General features: G+C 44.3%; 1 protein-coding gene across 1 annotated transcript in view; it reads left to right on the top strand.

The window, feature by feature from the left end:
* Window positions 1-2,602, top strand: part of LOC311229130 (uncharacterized protein) — a 121,654-nt gene extending 119,052 nt beyond the window's left edge. Inside the window, exon 30 of the mRNA XM_084315153.1 lies at window positions 2,127-2,602. Within this exon, the coding sequence (XP_084171279.1) occupies window positions 2,127-2,197 (71 nt within the window). The 3' untranslated portion in view covers window positions 2,198-2,602. The remainder of the gene's footprint in view (window positions 1-2,126) is intronic.
* Window positions 2,603-18,912: the final 16,310 nt, after the last annotated feature.

Below are 18,912 nucleotides of genomic sequence, written 5' to 3'. Positions count from 1 at the left end.
GTCTGTGTTGCTATAAAGAGCTGTGAGCTAGCAGCAGTCTGTGTCGCTGCCTGCTATAAAGAGCTGTGAGCTAGCAGCAGTCTGTGTTGCTGGCTGCTATAAAGAGCTGTGAGCTAGCAGCAGTCTGTGTCGCTGGCTGCTATAAAGAGCTGTGAGCTAGCAGCAGTCTGTTTTTGATTGATTGATTGAAAAGTTTATTAACAGATTGCAGAATGGGTACAGTACAGTACAGCTCAATACATACAATTGTTAAGAGGATGCAGACCTGAGAAAGACTTTCGTCTTGTTTCCATCAGGGTCCCCCATTTTCAATTCATCATATGACACGATGACATACAGATAGCCAGTACTGCTACATCTATACATTTATGACATACCAGATTTTCAAATATAAAGAGCTGTGAGCTTGCTATAAAGAGCTGTGAGCTAGCAGCAGTCTGTGTTGCTGGCTGCTATAAAGAGCTGTGAGCTAGCAGCAGTCTGTGTTGCTGGCTGCTATAAAGAGCTGTGAGCTAGCAGCAGTCTGTGTTGCTATAAAGAGCTGTGAGCTAGCAGCAGTCTGTGTTGCTATAAAGAGCTGTGAGCTAGCAGCAGTCTGTGTCGCTGCCTGCTATAAAGAGCTGTGAGCTAGCAGCAGTCTGTGTCGCTGCCTGCTATAAAGAGCTGTGAGCTAGCAGCAGTCTGTGTTGCTGCCTGCTATAAAGAGCTGTGAGCTAGCAGCAGTCTGTGTCGCTGCCTGCTATAAAGAGCTGTGAGCTAGCAGCAGTCTGTGTCGCTGCCTGCTATAAAGAGCTGTGAGCTAGCAGCAGTCTGTGTTGCTGCCTGCTATAAAGAGCTGTGAGCTAGCAGCAGTCTATGTTGCTGCCTGCTATAAAGAGCTGTGAGCTAGCAGCAGTCTGTGTTGCTGCCTGCTATAAAGAACTGTGAGCTAGCAGCAGTCTATGTTGCTGCCTGCTATAAAGAGCTGTGAGCTAGCAGCAGTCTGTGTTGCTGCCTGCTATAAAGAGCTGTGAGCTAGCAGCAGTCTGTGTCGCTGCCTGCTATAAAGAGCTGTGAGCTAGCAGCAGTCTATGTTGCTGCCTGCTATAAAGAGCTGTGAGCTAGCAGCAGTCTGTGTCGCTGCCTGCTATAAAGAGCTGTGAGCTAGCAGCAGTCTATGTTGCTATAAAGAGCTGTGAGCTAGCAGCAGTCTATGTTGCTGCCTGCTATAAAGAGATGTGAGCTAGCAGCAGTCTATGTTGCTGCCTGCTATAAAGAGCTGTGAGCTAGCAGCAGTCTATGTTGCTATAAAGAGCTCTGAGCTAGCAGCAGTCTATGTTGCTATAAAGAGCTGTGAGCTAGCAGCGGTCTATGTTGCTGCCTGCTATAAAGAGCTGTGAGCTAGCAGCAGTCTATGTTGCTGCCTGCTATAAAGAGCTGTGAGCTAGCAGCAGTCTATGTTGCTGCCTGCTATAAAGAGCTGTGAGCTAGCAGCAGTCTATGTTGCTGCCTGCTATAAAGAGCTGTGAGCTAGCAGCAGTCTGTGTTGCTGCCTGCTATAAAGAGCTGTGAGCTAGCAGCAGTCTATGTTGCTGGCTGCTATAAAGAGCTGTGAGCTAGCAGCAGTCTGTGTTGCTGCCTGCTATACATTTAGAAATGACTAATCTAGAAGAGAGGCTAGTCTCTGGGGAGAACTGGAAGAAGGAGGATGAGACAGACTTAGAGGCATATTTTGGGCTTCTCATACTGCCTGGCGTCTATAGGTCAGAGGATGGGTCCACACAGAGCCTGTGGGATGCAGAGACAGGCAGGTCCATGCTCCGTGTGGGTGGGTTTGTAAATGCAATGTTTACTAGAAAATACCAATATGTCTAACATTTTCAAAGAAAGAAATGGGCTAAATTTAATTTCTGACCCAAAGACCCTGGGTGTTATATGTTGATGGAGGGGGGGGGGGGGTGGCAAATGCATGACATTTACCATTATATCCTCATATTAGTACAGTAAATAAGACAAGCAGAAGAAGTTTCATAGATAAAAGTTTATTTTTTAAATACTTTTCATTGATGTTGACATTTTTAAATGGGTTAATTTGACCCGAAGACCCCCAGGGATGTTTGACCAACAGTGTGTCCTTTGTTCCTCAGATGTCTACAACGTGGCCGGAGCCCCCAACACAAGCACTTCTGCTGCAACGGAATCTTACACCAACACCTAAATCTATCCAATGACGTATTGGCTTGCAAGGATTTCTTCTTTTGATTCAAAAGGCATCCAGTGCTAATGACCATTTTTCGGTTTTGTAACAATGATACAATGATGTATCTTAGTCTGTGCGTTAGGCTTGCTGCAGTAGTCAGTGGTGCAGGTGCTGCTCTGGGTTCTGGCTCCACTGAGTATTTGTTGTCATGAGTCTATTAGTCCACATCACCACGGCAACCCTAATGCACATACAACCAGGTAGGCAAGGGCCTGAACCAGGAAAGATTGGGGATTTATGGATAAATGTAATTACTTTGTCAAATGGTGACCAAGTCAGATCAAGTGGTTGATCTCTCTTGTAGATCAAAGAAACCCTCCCTCTGTTGTGAACCTGTATTAAAACTCTATTAGTCAAACTCTACCTCCATGCCAGAGTCTTGCAATACAAGCAGAACAAAGATGCTAGTTGTTGATATAGCTAATAATCTCTCTATAGAATGGTCCTGTCTGCCAACACTGAAAAAACCTGTTCAACAAATGCCCATTAAGCTTGTTTTTGTCCCACTGAGCTAATGAATAACAAAGCACATCATAGACAGTGGTATGAATGAAGGAAAGTGTGTGTTTTATGTGTTATTAAGCTGTTTCTCAAGACAAGAGTAGGAACAACTCTTATTTTAAACACTGTTTCACTTCTGCATTATGCACACAGCGGCCCTCTGTGAGGTAACTGCTCATGCATTCCAGGAAGTGACACAAACGAGATTGCCTGGAAGGAGATTGGACAAGAGGTCTAGGACTTTTGCATACAAACAACTCATCCGAGAGCTCCTTATAAAGACAGGCTCTCTGTGCCATGTGCAAATGAAATCGCAAAAAGTCAATAGTTAGACACACCTGTCCAGCTCATTAGAATGCAACTGATGATGCAGCCGTGTGAAAATGGTGGCCGATATGCGGAATCGCGTTGCGACCGATCAAAATGAGATTCATCATATATAATACAGCTCGTGGTGCACCTGCCGCAGCGCGCGAGCACACACACACGCGCGCAGTACTGTATAGTCTACGTGCGTAATAATGAATGAGCGCAGTATAGTATAGCGTATAGGCTTATATTATTCTAATGACTTGTTTTATTAGGAGAGCACAGATACTGCGCTGCCGGTAGTACAGTCCACCATGCAGTCCGCTCATGGTACGCCCGACTCTGGCGGCCTTAATATTATATGTGTACTGTACTTACTGTACATATAGGGCAGAGCATATATAGTATCTACTAAATCCTAATGAAACAAGTAATTAGAATAATATAAGCCTACTGTTCATTCATTAGACACGTAGGCTATACAGTGTGCGTGTGTGCGTGTGTGGCGCACACAACAAGACTTATGGAATATTAATGCAGTCTATTTCCACGCGATTAGCTTTAGTTCTTATTTATTTATCCACTGTCATTTGCAGTGTTGGTGTAATAGGCTACATAGTGTATTTCAATATCTGTGTTATTGATTAATGATATATTTGAAAGAATGCAGGTTATAGCTACTTATATAAAACAAATGTCTGTCCCATTGTACCAATAAATGGGATATATTGCATGTTGGCTATAACCTGCATTCTTTCAAATGTATAATTAATCAATAAAACAGATATGCAACAAATAAGAAATACAAATGCCACAGAAGGCATTAAATAATTATTATTTTCAATAATTTCACAATAATTGCATAATTGTGTTTGAATATCTGAGTAATTAAGTAATTATACATTTGTCCAAAATAGCTGGTTCAGATATGGTTAATCCAGCTGCCCTGTGATCAGATGAATCCATATAATCTATTTTTCCTACATCAAATGGGTAATTTTTTATCGTACAAATATTGTCATATTTATTTTAATTATGATTAATGAATTAATTCCAAGGAGGCCTGTAGGGTTGACATGAAGGAAGCACTATCATTCCTCCCAAATAAAGCCATTAAGAACACGGAGCACACCAGTCTTTCAAGTTAAGTGTGCTCCTCAGCACTTGTAAATCGTGCTCTCAGCCACGGCCGAATCCAAGCTTAGGGACGGTTGGGGAATCCCACAACTGGCCCCAAGATGTCTCAAATGGCCCTGAGAGCAAATTTCTTGTCGTAAGTCCGTTGGAGAATGAGACCCAGTGATCTTGAGATTGATCTCATCAAATAAGGAAAATGGTTTGAATAATAGATAACCATCTTAACCTCTTAACTCATTCAGCGCCATTCATGAGAAAAGTCGGGTTAACTCGCCATGCGTTTAGCGCCAATCACGGGAAAAGTCAGGTTTTAATCGTTATTTCTTTTATTCGCTATATCCATTCATTTTTCATCCATCCAGCCTGATGTTATCATTGAGAATGGGTCTGAGCTCGCAAAGGGCAAATACCGCTGCCTACGCCTTCCAGCCGGTATTGCACATCATTGAAATCCCTCCCCCTTGGGCTGTGCAGCGATCTAACAAGTCCGGTCCAGGTTTTCCTTCTCGGACATGACTAACGTTATAACACATGGATTTGGGACACTCGGAGCAGCGTGGATTATGCATTTTGGACATATAACATAATAATGCAGGACCTCTTTAGGGGTCTTTATTCGGCATGCAACGAACTGGACATGCAATTGGAGCGGCACACACACACCGGGATACACACACACACACATGCATTGTCTTTTTCTCAGTCGGCGATGCGATTGAGTCTCTGCGCCTAACCCATCCCGTCGTCCTTCCCCCCATGGGCAGCCGGGAGCAGATAGGGCGTCGACGTGAGCCGCGCCCCGGGGACCAATCCAAGTGCTCCTGCCCGTTTTCGTCAAGGACGCCACAGCTTTAGCAATCTGTTGTTGTGCATGTTTTTCCATTGGGTTTATCTTATCGGGGGGGAAACCCTTGCGAGCACAGAGGGGGAGAACATGCAAACTCCACACAGAAAGGCCTGGGAGATACCCCACCTGGGTACCTGGCATCATGGAAACCTGGTCCCCAAGTGGGAATCGAACCCTGGACCTTCTTGCTGTGAGGCGACAGTTTGTTTATTTAAACGGATCCCCATTAGCTGACGCCTTAGCGGCAGCTAGTCTTCCTGGGGTTAAACACTACACCACCGTGCCGCTAATGTTGAATCAATAAACGCGATCAATATTTGGAATGGCGATCAGGAATTGGATTAATCTTTTTGCAGTACATCAGAGACCAGGTAAGGACTCTATGTTACCAATCTTGGGTTGATCAGATGTTTCTTTTGCCACCATCGGAGCGTGTGTGTGTGTTTCTGCCATTGGCTGCGGCCAAGGCACTGAGAAGCATTTTTCAGCCCCGCTTCTGTATCGTGCATGAGGACACATATAATACCGATAATCTAGCGTTGTTTTGAGAACGATTCATAAATCAAGCGACAAATGGCACGATTTCTAAGGAAATACATTGAAGCGTGGTTTGCTCGAGTTTCTTGAGATTAGACAGAACGCTCTGGAAATATACTCATATTCATCACGGTATAAAACGGAAATGTATGTATGAAGAAATTATCTGTTTTGTGCATGTTGACTGGAAGAAACTCACTGACAATCGACGGGTGTATTAGATCTATAGCTATAATATTTCATATAGTTTTAGCACTCGCAAGTTTGGCTTTATCCCCATTGAACAAAGCGATGGCGTTCTACCCAGAAGGTAAACAGCGACCCCTAGGCGCTGAATGAGTTAAGCCTGACTCCCGAGGGGACATGACATCATGCCATAAATCCCTCTCTACAGAATGTATGAATTAATGTAGCATTTTTTGTTCACATGTAGCCAGAGTAAAAAGACCCTAAAGGTGCTCCCATAGTCGAGCGGACCTTACACGGAGCGGACTCGCGCGGACTCAAAGCGGACCCAAAGCGGACCCAAAGCAGACTCCAAGTGCGAAGGTCCAATTTTCTAATGCGCGGACGTCCACGCCGCTGGTGTCACACAAAACGCTGATCGCCGTTGACATCGACCTGCATTTAATGTGACACCGATCTGCATTTTACTCTGACCACTCGCTTTTTCACTCGCAAAAGAGAATGGCTTTTCTAAATGAAGTGTGTAAAACTGCCAGTTTTATTATCGAAATATTGGAAAACGGAGATAGAGTCTATGTTATCTCCATTTCCAATATTTCGAAATAAAACTGGTGTTTTTATTTCATGCAATGCCTGTTTTCCATTTCAGCACCACGCGCTGTCCACCTATACAGTACATTGCACCTCGCTGCCTATATACCTGTTATTCAAGTGTGTAAAACTGCCCGTTTTATTATCGAAATATTGGAAACGGAGATAAGATACTCTTTATTGACATTGGATGACGACGACATGACAGAAGTTGAACAGCGTGGGAAAAATTGTGTAAACTGGCGCGAGACATGTTTCTGCAGAGTCCAATCCTCGTACAGTCCACTCGACCATGGTAGCACCTTAACCCTGTCAAAACAGCAGTCAAAGTGTATATTTTCACCATTAAGTTTGTTTACCAATGATTTTAACTGTTCAAGTTCAAGTTTGTTTATTATTTGTCACAATAAAATACAGAATACTTTATGATGAAATGCTTGTTTTTGTATGAGCCCCTGAGAGTGTGCTATACAGTAAAAAAAAGTAAGGGGAAAAAAATAAGTAATTAAGAAGTAAGTAAAGGAATATTCAGTCAATATACTGTACATATATACAATATACAATACAGAGTAAAATGAGTAACAGTGAGGTACAATGCAGAAATTAGATGAGGTATAAAACTTAGGGTAAGGTGCAAATGAGGTATGAATGTAGTGCAAACCTCTTTAATAATAGATACATATAAAGTGTGTTAAAGTGTCTAAAGTCAGTAAAGTGAGTGGTAATGTGAGTGTTTGTTTAAAGTGAGTGTGGATGTGTGTGCAGTGAGTGTATTTGATGGTTTGTTACATAGAGTCATTGTCATTGAGCATCCTGATGGCCTGGGGGGATAGAAGCTCCTTCTGAGTCTCTCTGTGCTTGCCATGAGACTCCGGTAGCGCTTGCCTGACCGCAGCAGTTCAAAGAGGCAGTTGTTTGGGTGACTAGAGTCTTTGGTTATTCTCTTAGCCTTGGCCCTGCAACGCTTGGTATAAATGTCCTGGAGAGTGGGAAGCCCACCTCCAATTGTGCGTTCGGCTGAACGGGCCACTCTCTGTAGTCTGCTACGGTCTTGTGCGGTGCTATTCCCAAACCAGGAGGTGATGTTACCAGTCAGGATGCTCTCTATTGTGCATGAGTAGAAGTTCTTAAAATGATCTGCCCTCTTTGACTGTCTGACTGCTGATGGCAAACAACTTCCTTCAGTTAAACGCAGAAAAAACTGAAGTTCTTATTATAGGCTCAGAAAAAGTCACCTCAGAAGTTGCCACATGCATGGGGACCCTCTCAACAACTCTGAGGCCCAAGCTCAGAAACCTTGGTGTGATCTTTGACCAGCAGATGCACTTTGATCACCACATTAGATCTCTGACACGTACAGTACCTGTTTTTTCCATCTGCGAAATATCGCCAAACTTCGATCTGTTGTGTCCCAGGTGGAGCTGGAGATGATTGTTCATGCTTTTGTTTCCTCCCGCCTGGACTATTGTAACTCCCCGTTCTCCTGCCTCGATGCGTCCACTTTGGGCTACAAACGGTCCAGAACGCAGCCGCAAGGCTGCTGACTAGGTCCGGAAAATCTTGCCACATCACTCCCATCTTAGTTTCCCTTCACTGGCTCCCCATCAAATTTAGAATTCACTTTAAGGTTCTTGGTCATCACATATAGAGCACTCCATGGTCCGGCACCTGCCTACATCTGTGACCTACTGCCTCCATACACCACCAACAGATCACTCGGGTCGTCTGATCAGGGCTTGCTTGCTGTCCCCCGGTCTAGATTGAAGAAAAAAGGGGACAGAGCCTTCGAAACCGTGGCCCCCAGGCTATGGAACGCTCTGCCCTTGGACCTTGGATCTGTGGTCTCTGTAAACACTTTTAAAAAGCAGCTAAAGACTGTGCTGTTCAAACAGGCGTTTGGCTAATTATGCTCTGTGTAAATCTTCTATGTCTTTTTATCTGTTTTGGTTTTCCTGATCTTTCACGTTTTAAATTATTTTCTTTTACCATGCTGCTATCTTTGCACTTTATTGATGTTGTTACTATGTGAAGCACTTTGTGACCCTGGTCTGTGAAAGGTGCTATATAAATAAACTTTACTTACTTACTTACTTACTTACTTACTTACTTACTTACTTACTTACTTACTTACTTACTTACTTACTTACTTCTTAAAGGATCTTCTGACTCACTTTGAACACACCTCTTCACCAAGGCTTTCCCCATCAGTTAGTTTTAGATTAAATTAGGTCCATTATCCCCTACTTTCCCTCATCCTCTCTTCCCCCTCCCCCCCCTACTTTCCTTGCCCTATTTTTTGTCCTGATTGTAAAGCGACCTTGGGTTCTATGAAAGGCGCTATATAAATTTGATTTATTATTATTATTATTATTATTAAGCGCCTAGGGAAGTAGAGGTTAACCCTTTCACTACCACACTACAGAAGGTTAACCCTTAGTACTGTAGTGTGGCAGTGAAAGGGTTAAGTAAAGTGTTCCTTTATTAATCCCCTTGGGGGAAAGTCAGGTGTCATCATAGCAGCGTTGTGGAGGAGGGGGGGGGGGGGGTTGCATCAAGGTCTGTGCTATTTGGCACCAATACAGTTGTTATACGATTAGGGTCTGCTCCTTTAGAGTGATGCATAGTGGGATACAGGTGGGCTACGCAAGCAGCGAATATCGTTATGAGACAGTGCGTGCACAGGAACGAGAGAAGCAGGTAGCTTGTTGTGACATATGTAACGTTAATCAACCATATGATATGAAGAATACAATGGAAATAAATGCCCAGTCCTGAAGATAATGGTTTCCAGTGGTTTACTGTCACCACCACACATCTAGAGGGAATTCCCCCGAAGTCCGGACAGTACGTTAATAAGTACGTGACTGTACATGACCACTTTGGCCCTGGAGTGAAGAGAACACTCTCCTGTACTCTTACTAAGGTTCGAGTTCATATAGAAAAAGGGTAACACAGTACACAGAGAGGCTCCTATAACAGTATAGAGTACTCCCCCTTGTGGACGGTCATATGAACTACATCAGTTCAGTTCAGTTCATTTATTTTTTATTTCGGGCTTTGGACACATAACAACGGTCATTCCATAAATCGCCAAAGTTTTACCAGCTGCTATTGCAGCATTGTCCAATTGTCCGAAAGGGGCTGAAGGGAGAAGCACTAGGCTTGTCGGGCCCTACCCCTGAAGACTTACGTTTCTTTTCTTTTAGTTTTTTCATTTACATACATACATAGTACATACATATAGTACACATTACAGTACACACATATAGTACATGTTACAGTACACATTACAGTATAGTATACCTGCAGTATATAATAGTATACATAAGTGTATACAGCACAGCATATAATATGATGAGATATATAGTACATGATATATACAATATAATATAGTACCATAATATAATAGTATATACTGCAAATATAGTTCAATATAATATACAAATTAATTATAATATGATTATATAATGTAATATGATATAGCGTACAATACAGTATCATACGTGTTTTTTTTATATTTTTATATTTTTTATATTTATGTTTTCACAATATTTTAGTTCATCAGTTATTCCTCCTCCAGGGTGTGGGTATGTTTCCTCACCAGAGCAGCGGATCTAGTTCTTCCTTCAGATGTCTTCCTGGTGACAGAGACTGTGGGGGAACCAGAGACGTTAATGATCACGTGATCAAGTCATCTGGGTTGGATGATACACATGTTAATCTATCTTGATGGTAGATATGATACACTGTGTCCTTTATGACAGATATGATACACTGTGTCCTTTATGATATATATGATACACTGTGTCCTTTATGACAGATATGATACACTGTGTCCTTTATGATATATATGATACACTGTGTCCTTTATGATATATATGATACACTGTGTCCTTTATGACAGATATGATACACTGTGTCCTTTATGACAGATATGATACACTGTGTCCTTTATGATATATATGATACACTGTGTCCTTTATGATATATATGATACACTGTGTCCTTTATGGTAGATATGATACACTGTGTCCTTTATGGTAGATATGATACACTGTGTCCTTTATGGTAGATATGATACACTGTGTCCTTTATGATATATATGATACACTGTGTCCTTTATGATATATATGATACACTGTGTCCTTTATGATATATATGATACACTGTGTCCTTTATGGTAGATATGATACACTGTGTCCTTTATGGTAGATATGATACACTGTGTCCTTTATGATAGATATGATACACTGTGTCCAGATATGAGAACCACCACTGTGTCCTTTATGGTAGATATGATATATATATATACGGATACTCTACCAGACAACACATAGTGAGCTAACAGGCTGCTGATAGAGTTTCCTTTGGTTCACCTTTTTTAATATTTTTTTTTAATCAGTGTTTTTATTACAGTTTTTTTGACATTACAGTAGACAATAGAGACGTAACAAACATACGCATATAAACAAAATAAATTTATAAAAAAAACACCAAAATATAAAAAATAAGAATAAAATAAATAGTTCACAGAGCACTTTATGTTACAGAGTCATTACTATACAGTGTCTTGTTCACTGCTGGAACCCATGGATAGGCTCCAGTACGTTCAGAACTCTGGGTTCTCAGCCGCACCAAACCCTGGCAGCACATCACCCCCACCCTCCCTCACACACCTTCACTGGCTTACCGTAAAACATCGTGTCACCTTCAAGATCCTCCTGCTCACGTATAAATCCCTACACACCACCGCCCCTCAATACCTATCCGACCTTCTCCAAGGTTCGAGAACAAGAACACCCTGAAGACTCTGGCAGGAGCACTCATTCAGGGGTACTACGACTATGCTTGCACCTCATGGTACCAAAGCACCTCAAAGGCGCTAAAAACAAAATTACAAACATCTCAAAACAAACTGGTCAGACTACTGCTTGACCTTACTCCTAGAACCCACCTCACCCCTGCCCACTTTGACAACCTAGGATGGCTTAGAGTAGACGACAGAGTACAACAACTTGCAATGGGCCTGGTCTACAAGATACACTACACGACCAAGGTACCCATGTACATGTCAAAATACTTCCCAAAGGTCAGTGAATACCACGATCACAACACCAGAGGGAGCTCCACAAATCATGTTAAACCCAGATTCGGCTCAAATAAGGGACTAAACACGTTTCGCAATTATGCCACGCCCTACCCAAAGCTGTAAAGGAATGTGGATCACTACCCACTTTCAAAACCTCTCTCAAGGGACACCTACGGGAGACTGCAATTCAACACTGGCCCCTGTAAATATCCTAACCCAACCCCCTCCAATGTACAGTCATTTACCTAGTATGGTGTTGTCAATAGTTCAATGTACAATTGTGTTTGTTTGTACAGTGTCTCCTCCCCCCCCCCTCAATGTACAGTGTTACTTGTTTATACAGTGTGCCCCCCGCCCCCCCCCCCAACCACCTCCAATGTAAATTACCCAGTATGGTTGTCAATATCCCAATGTACCCAACCCCCCCCCACCCAACCTCCTCCAATGTACAGTTTCTACGTCAAATGTATATACTCCCTTTTCTTGACTCCTTCTGTATCACAAACAGTACTGTATTTGCAAATCTGGTATGTCATAAATGTATAGATGTAGCAGTACTGACTATCTGTATGTCATGTATGTCATATATGTCTATATGAATTGAAAATGGGGGACCCTGATGGAAACAAGACAAACGTCTTTCTCAGGTCTGCATCCCCTTAACAATTGTATGTATTGAGCCGTACTGTATTGTACCCATTCTGCAATCTGTTAAATAAAGTTTTCATTCATTCATTCATTCCACACCTACACCCCTGTACAGTTTAAAAAATAAAAAAAAAATACTTGAAACCCTTTTTGTGTGGAATATTTGATGCGGCCCAGCCTCACCCAGACTCTACCTCCAGCGGCCCCCAGGTAAATTGAGTTTGAGACCCCTGGTCTAGATGTAGCAGTACTGTCTATCTGTATGTCATGTATGTCATATATGTCCTGATGAATTGAAAATGGGGGACCCTGATGTCCCCCATTTCAATTCGTCATGACATTTATGACACACACGACATACAGATAGACAGTACTGCTACATCTATACATTTGTGACATACCAGATTTGCAAATACAGTACTGTTTGTGATACAAAAAAGGGACGTTAACCCTTTCACTGCCACACGGCAGAAGGTTAACCCTTTACCTGTAGGTTGAGGACTGTTCTGCTACTGTAGGTGAGGACTGTTCTGCTACTGTAGGTGAGGACGCTGACTGTTTTGCTACTGTAGGTGAGGACTGTTCTGCTACTGTAGGTGAGGACTGTTCTGCTACTGTAGGTGAGGACTGTTCTGCTACTGTAGGTGAGGACTGTTCTGCTACTGTAGGTGAGGACGCTGACTGTTAGCTACTGTAGGTGAGGACTGTTCTGCTACTGTAGGTGAGGACTGTTCTGCTACTGTAGGTGAGGACTGTTCTGCTACTGTAGGTGAGGACTGTTCTGCTACTGTAGGTGAGGACTGTTCTGCTACTGTAGGTGAGGACTGTTCTGCTACTGTAGGTGAGGACTGTTCTGCTACTGTAGGTGAGGACTGTTCTGCTACTGTAGGTGAGGACTGTTCTGCTACTGTAGGTGAGGACTGTTCTGCTACTGTAGGTGAGGACTGTTCTGCTACTGTAGGTGAGGACTGTTCTGCTACTGTAGGTGAGGACTGTTCTGCTACTGTAGGTGAGGACTGTTCTGCTACTGTAGGTGAGGACGCTGACTGTTAGCTACTGTAGGTGAGGACTGTTCTGCTACTGTAGGTGAGGACGCTGACTGTTAGCTACTGTAGGTGAGGACTGTTCTGCTACTGTAGGTGAGGACACTGACTGTTAGCTACTGTAGGTGAGGACTGTTCTGCTACTGTACGTGAGGACGCTGACTGTTAGCTACTGTAGGTGAGGACTGTTCTGCTACTGTAGGTGAGGACGCTGACTGTTAGCTACTGTAGGTGAGGACTGTTCTGCTACTGTAGGTGAGGACACTGACTGTTAGCTACTGTAGGTGAGGACTGTTCTGCTACTGTACGTGAGGACGCTGACTGTTAGCTACTGTAGGTGAGGACTGTTCTGCTACTGTAGGTGAGGACACTGACTGTTAGCTACTGTAGGTGAGGACACTGACTGTTAGCTACTGTAGGTGAGGACTGTTCTGCTACTGTAGGTGAGGACTGTTCTGCTACTGTAGGTGAGGACTGTTCTGCTACTGTAGGTGAGGACGTTGACTGTTCTGCTACTGTAGGTGAGGACTGTTCTGCTACTGTAGGTGAGGACTGTTCTGCTACTGTAGGTGTGGACGTTGACTGTTCTGCTACTGTAGGTGAGGACTGTTCCGCTACTGTAGGTGAGGACTGTTCTGCTACTGTAGGTGAGGACGTTGACTGTTCTGCTACTGTAGGTGAGGACTGTTCCGCTACTGTAGGTGAGGACTGTTCTGCTACTGTAGGTGAGGACTGTTCTGCTACTGTAGGTGAGGACGTTGACTGTTCTGCTACTGTAGGTGAGGACTGTTCCGCTACTGTAGGTGAGGACTGTTCTGCTACTGTAGGTGAGGACTGTTCTGCTACTGTAGGTGAGGACACTGACTGTTAGCTACTGTAGGTGAGGACTGTTCTGCTACTGTACGTGAGGACGCTGACTGTTAGCTACTGTAGGTGAGGACTGTTCTGCTACTGTAGGTGAGGACACTGACTGTTAGCTACTGTAGGTGAGGACTGTTCTGCTACTGTAGGTGAGGACTGTTCTGCTACTGTAGGTGAGGACTGTTCTGCTACTGTAGGTGAGGACGTTGACTGTTCTGCTACTGTAGGTGAGGACTGTTCTGCTACTGTAGGTGAGGACGTTGACTGTTCTGCTACTGTAGGTGAGGATTGTTCCGCTACTGTAGGTGAGGACTGTTCTGCTACTGTAGGTGAGGACGTTGACTGTTCTGCTACTGTAGGTGAGGACTGTTCCGCTACTGTAGGTGAGGACTGTTCTGCTACTGTAGGTGAGGACTGTTCTGCTACTGTAGGTGAGGACGTTGACTGTTCTGCTACTGTAGGTGAGGACTGTTCCGCTACTGTAGGTGAGGACTGTTCTGCTACTGTAGGTGAGGACTGTTCTGCTACTGTAGGTGAGGACTGTTCTGCTACTGTAGGTGAGGACGTTGACTGTTCTGCTACTGTAGGTGAGGACTGTTCTGCTACTGTAGGTGAGGACTGTTCTGCTACTGTAGGTGAGGACGTTGACTGTTCTGCTACTGTAGGTGAGGACTGTTCTGCTACTGTAGGTGAGGACTGTTCTGCTACTGTAGGTGAGGACTGTTCTGCTACTGTAGGTGAGGACTGTTCTGCTACTGTAGGTGAGGACTGTTCTGCTACTGTAGGTGAGGACGTTGACTGTTCTGCTACTGTAGGTGAGGACTGTTCTGCTACTGTAGGTGAGGACTGTTCTGCTACTGTAGGTGAGGACGCTGACTGTTAGCTACTGTAGGTGAGGACTGTTCTGCTACTGTAGGTGAGGACTGTTCTGCTACTGTAGGTGAGGACGTTGACTGTTCTGCTACTGTAGGTGAGGACTGTTCTGCTACTGTAGGTGAGGACTGTTCTGCTACTGTAGGTGAGGACTGTTCTGCTACTGTAGGTGAGGACTGTTCTGCTACTGTAGGTGAGGACTGTTCTGCTACTGTAGGTGAGGACAGTTCTGCTACTGTAGGTGAGGACTGTTCTGCTACTGTAGGTGAGGACATTGACTGTTCTGCTACTGTAGGTGAGGACTGTTCTGCTACTGTAGGTGAGGACTGTTCTGCTACTGTAGGTGAGGACGCTGACTGTTCTGCTACTGTAGGTGAGGACTGTTCTGCTACTGTAGGTGAGGACTGTTCTGCTACTGTAGGTGTGGACTGTTCTGCTACTGTAGGTGAGGACACTGACTGTTCTGCTACTGTAGGTGAGGACTGTTCTGCTACTGTAGGTGAGGACTGTTCTGCTACTGTAGGTGAGGACGCTGACTGTTCTGCTACTGTAGGTGAGGACGCTGACTGTTCTGCTACTGTAGGTGAGGACTGTTCTGCTACTGTAGGTGAGGACGCTGACTGTTCTGCTACTGTAGGTGAGGACTGTTCTGCTACTGTAGGTGAGGACGCCCACTGTTCCGCTACTGTAGGTGAGGACTGTTCTGCTACTGTAGGTGAGGACGCTGACTGTTAGCTACTGTAGGTGAGGACTGTTCTGCTACTGTAGGTGAGGACTGTTCTGCTACTGTAGGTGAGGACGTTGACTGTTCTGCTACTGTAGGTGAGGACTGTTCTGCTACTGTAGGTGAGGACTGTTCTGCTACTGTAGGTGAGGACTGTTCTGCTACTGTAGGTGAGGACTGTTCTGCTACTGTCGGTGAGGACTGTTCTGCTACTGTAGGTGAGGACAGTTCTGCTACTGTAGGTGAGGACTGTTCTGCTACTGTAGGTGAGGACATTGACTGTTCTGCTACTGTAGGTGAGGACTGTTCTGCTACTGTAGGTGAGGACTGTTCTGCTACTGTAGGTGAGGACGCTGACTGTTCTGCTACTGTAGGTGAGGACTGTTCTGCTACTGTAGGTGAGGACTGTTCTGCTACTGTAGGTGTGGACTGTTCTGCTACTGTAGGTGAGGACACTGACTGTTCTGCTACTGTAGGTGAGGACTGTTCTGCTACTGTAGGTGAGGACTGTTCTGCTACTGTAGGTGAGGACGCTGACTGTTCTGCTACTGTAGGTGAGGACGCTGACTGTTCTGCTACTGTAGGTGAGGACTGTTCTGCTACTGTAGGTGAGGACGCTGACTGTTCTGCTACTGTAGGTGAGGACTGCTCTGCTACTGTAGGTGAGGACGCCCACTGTTCCGCTACTGTAGGTGAGGACTGTTCCGCTACTGTAGGTGAGGACTGTTCTGCTACTGTAGGTGAGGACTGTTCTGCTACTGTAGGTGAGGACTGTTCTGCTACTGTAGGTGACTGTCCCAACTGTTCCGCTACTGTCCCAAACCTGGACATCCAGAGACTAGATTTCCAGTCATGGGAAAACCTGGTCAATTTACTAAAATGACCAAATATCAGCGTGGCATCCCCTACCCTCTGGAACTCTCTCCCCCCTGAAATCCGCAACGCCCCAACCCTGGACACCTTCAAAACTGCTCTCAAAACCCACCTTTTCACCAAGGCGTTCCCCATTAGTTAGTCTTAGATTCGATTAGGTTTCCATTATCCCTTACCCCCCCCCCCCTTTTCCCCCTATTGAACGCCAATCACGTATATACATTATTTGGTCTGTTTTCCTTTTTTTCGATTTTAATATTCTATTCAGTGTCACGTACCTCTATGTTACCATTAAAAGGCATACTGAGACCCCTATGGCAGTACCGGCCAGATCCTGCTAGGTGGCAGTATCGCCCACCCTTTGAAACCCTGTTCCAGACTGTGTTTCACATCTAATGTCGTCCAGGCGGAGAATTTTGGTCCAGGCAAGTCTAGCGGTTCACCCGATCATATTGGAACGCGTCCATACGCCCTCGGCCTGTTACTGTTCCGCAACTGTAAGTTACTTCCGGGGTAGGCCTGATTGGCCCCGACAGGCACGTGACAGGTGCGGCCACGCCCCGCGGCAGCCTCAGGACGCGCAACTTTCTCTGCCGCGCGGCACGCTTCGCGGCAGCATTATGTAGCAGTAATACGCCCTTTTTCACTATCCAGAAATAGCTCAATTGGCAGTGTTGCATTGGTGTGGATCCTACCGTCCGTTGCTGGCAAGTTCGATTCCTTTCAATTTATTTTTTATTTTTTTAACGTGCATTCGTTCGCCGTTAAGTTTAGGCATGTTAACTTTAAGCATTGTTTCGGAGTTGGTTAAGGTTAGGCATTGTTTCGGAGTTGGTTATGGTTAGAAAGGTTAAGTTTAGGCACTGTTAAGGAGCTGGTTAAGGTTAGAGTTTGTCTTAGAGAATGGCAATATTCTTTCGGAGTTGGTTATGCCTTATGGTTAAGGTTAGGCATGGTTAAGGTTAAGGTTAAGGTTAGGCATAGTTTCGGAGTTGCTTAAGGTTAAAGGGTTAAGTTTAGGCGCTGTTAAGGAGCTGGTTAAGGTTAGAGTTTGTCTTAGAGAATGGCAATAGACAGCCTATTTCCGCGTTGCAGCTCAGCTCTCAGCAGCCTCTTTGCGCGTCCTGAGGCTGCCGCGGGGCGTGGCCGCGCCTGTCACGTGCCTGTCGGGGCCAATCAGGCCTACCCCGGAAGTAACTTACAGTTGCGGAACAGTAACACGTGGCCCCTCGATGCATGTGTTGTGCCAGATTATGTCGCGGACCCGATGGACATCAATACTGGAAATCACGATCAGTCAATTGGAATATTCTTTTTGGAATACCCCTGATCAAAGGTAAGGACTATCTGACATCAATTCCACCTTGATCCTACAATGATTTCATATCGATCCAGTCGATCAACGTATGTAGTATTCAAAACTAATGCCGTTGATGACGATCAGAGCATCAAAAAACTACCCCCCCCCCCTTTTGATGCATTCATGATGAAACATAATACCTATTATATACCTTTGATTTGGAAACAGTAGCATGTCCAGGCGAGCAACGCGAACGCATTTAACAAAATTCACATATCGCTCCATAACGCAGCTTCCAGGAATTAGCCAGGATCACTCTGAAACTATACAATATTCACGACGGGATAACACGCGAACATATACATGACATTTCTTTTTTCTTTTTCACATGTTGAATGAGATTTTGGTTACTGTCAAATGAACCATAGTATTGTCTCCATAGCTATGGTATAGAATATAGATATAGCCCTGCAAACACTGCGACGCACAGTGAAAATGCATATATAAAGCGTGGCGCATTTACTACAGGATGAGGATAATAGCTGGCAGAGAAAGTGTTATAGTGCTGTAAAATCATAACCATAATGATTACGAAACATAAATTTTGTGCAGCTAAAAAGTACATAATGAGTCCTACGGCTAGGGATGGCGACCGAATCCGGTACTTTAAAGGGTACCGACCGAATCAAGTCGGTCCTACCGAGTACCGATTCACGTGAGATCCACCGGTGCCACATTTCTGTAAAAAAAGAAAATAAGTTAAGTCTGATGACGTCAACGTTTCGTTTTACCACGAAACCTATGAAGTGTGCCGCATGTTCACGTCAACGTACAGTGATGGCTGTCAGAATGTAGAGCTACCACTTATCACTCTTGCTTACCATCTAGTGGCCTGATATGTTATTGCTATAGGGAGGTGTAGTCTGACGTCACTGGTTGTATAGGGATTTATCATTGGAAAAAATGGATTATCGGCTATTGTAACAATTCTGCCGCATGAACATTGGCAAGCTTTCCATTTTTGCACAAAATGAGTTCCCTTCTACCACTAACATTATTGTTTAAGCATTTTTGGTTGAAATAAAAGGTAGTTATAAGGTTTTTAATTTGTCGTAAAAAAATAACTACATTTACCAGTAGGCAGCCTGTTGTTC

Source organism: Notolepis coatsorum (assembly GCF_963971535.1).
Source record: "Notolepis coatsorum genome assembly, chromosome: 5".
Taxonomy (NCBI): Eukaryota; Metazoa; Chordata; class Actinopteri; order Aulopiformes; family Paralepididae; genus Notolepis; species Notolepis coatsorum.
Note: the sequence above shows the minus strand (reverse complement) of the source record. Positions and strands in the feature narration are given on the sequence as shown.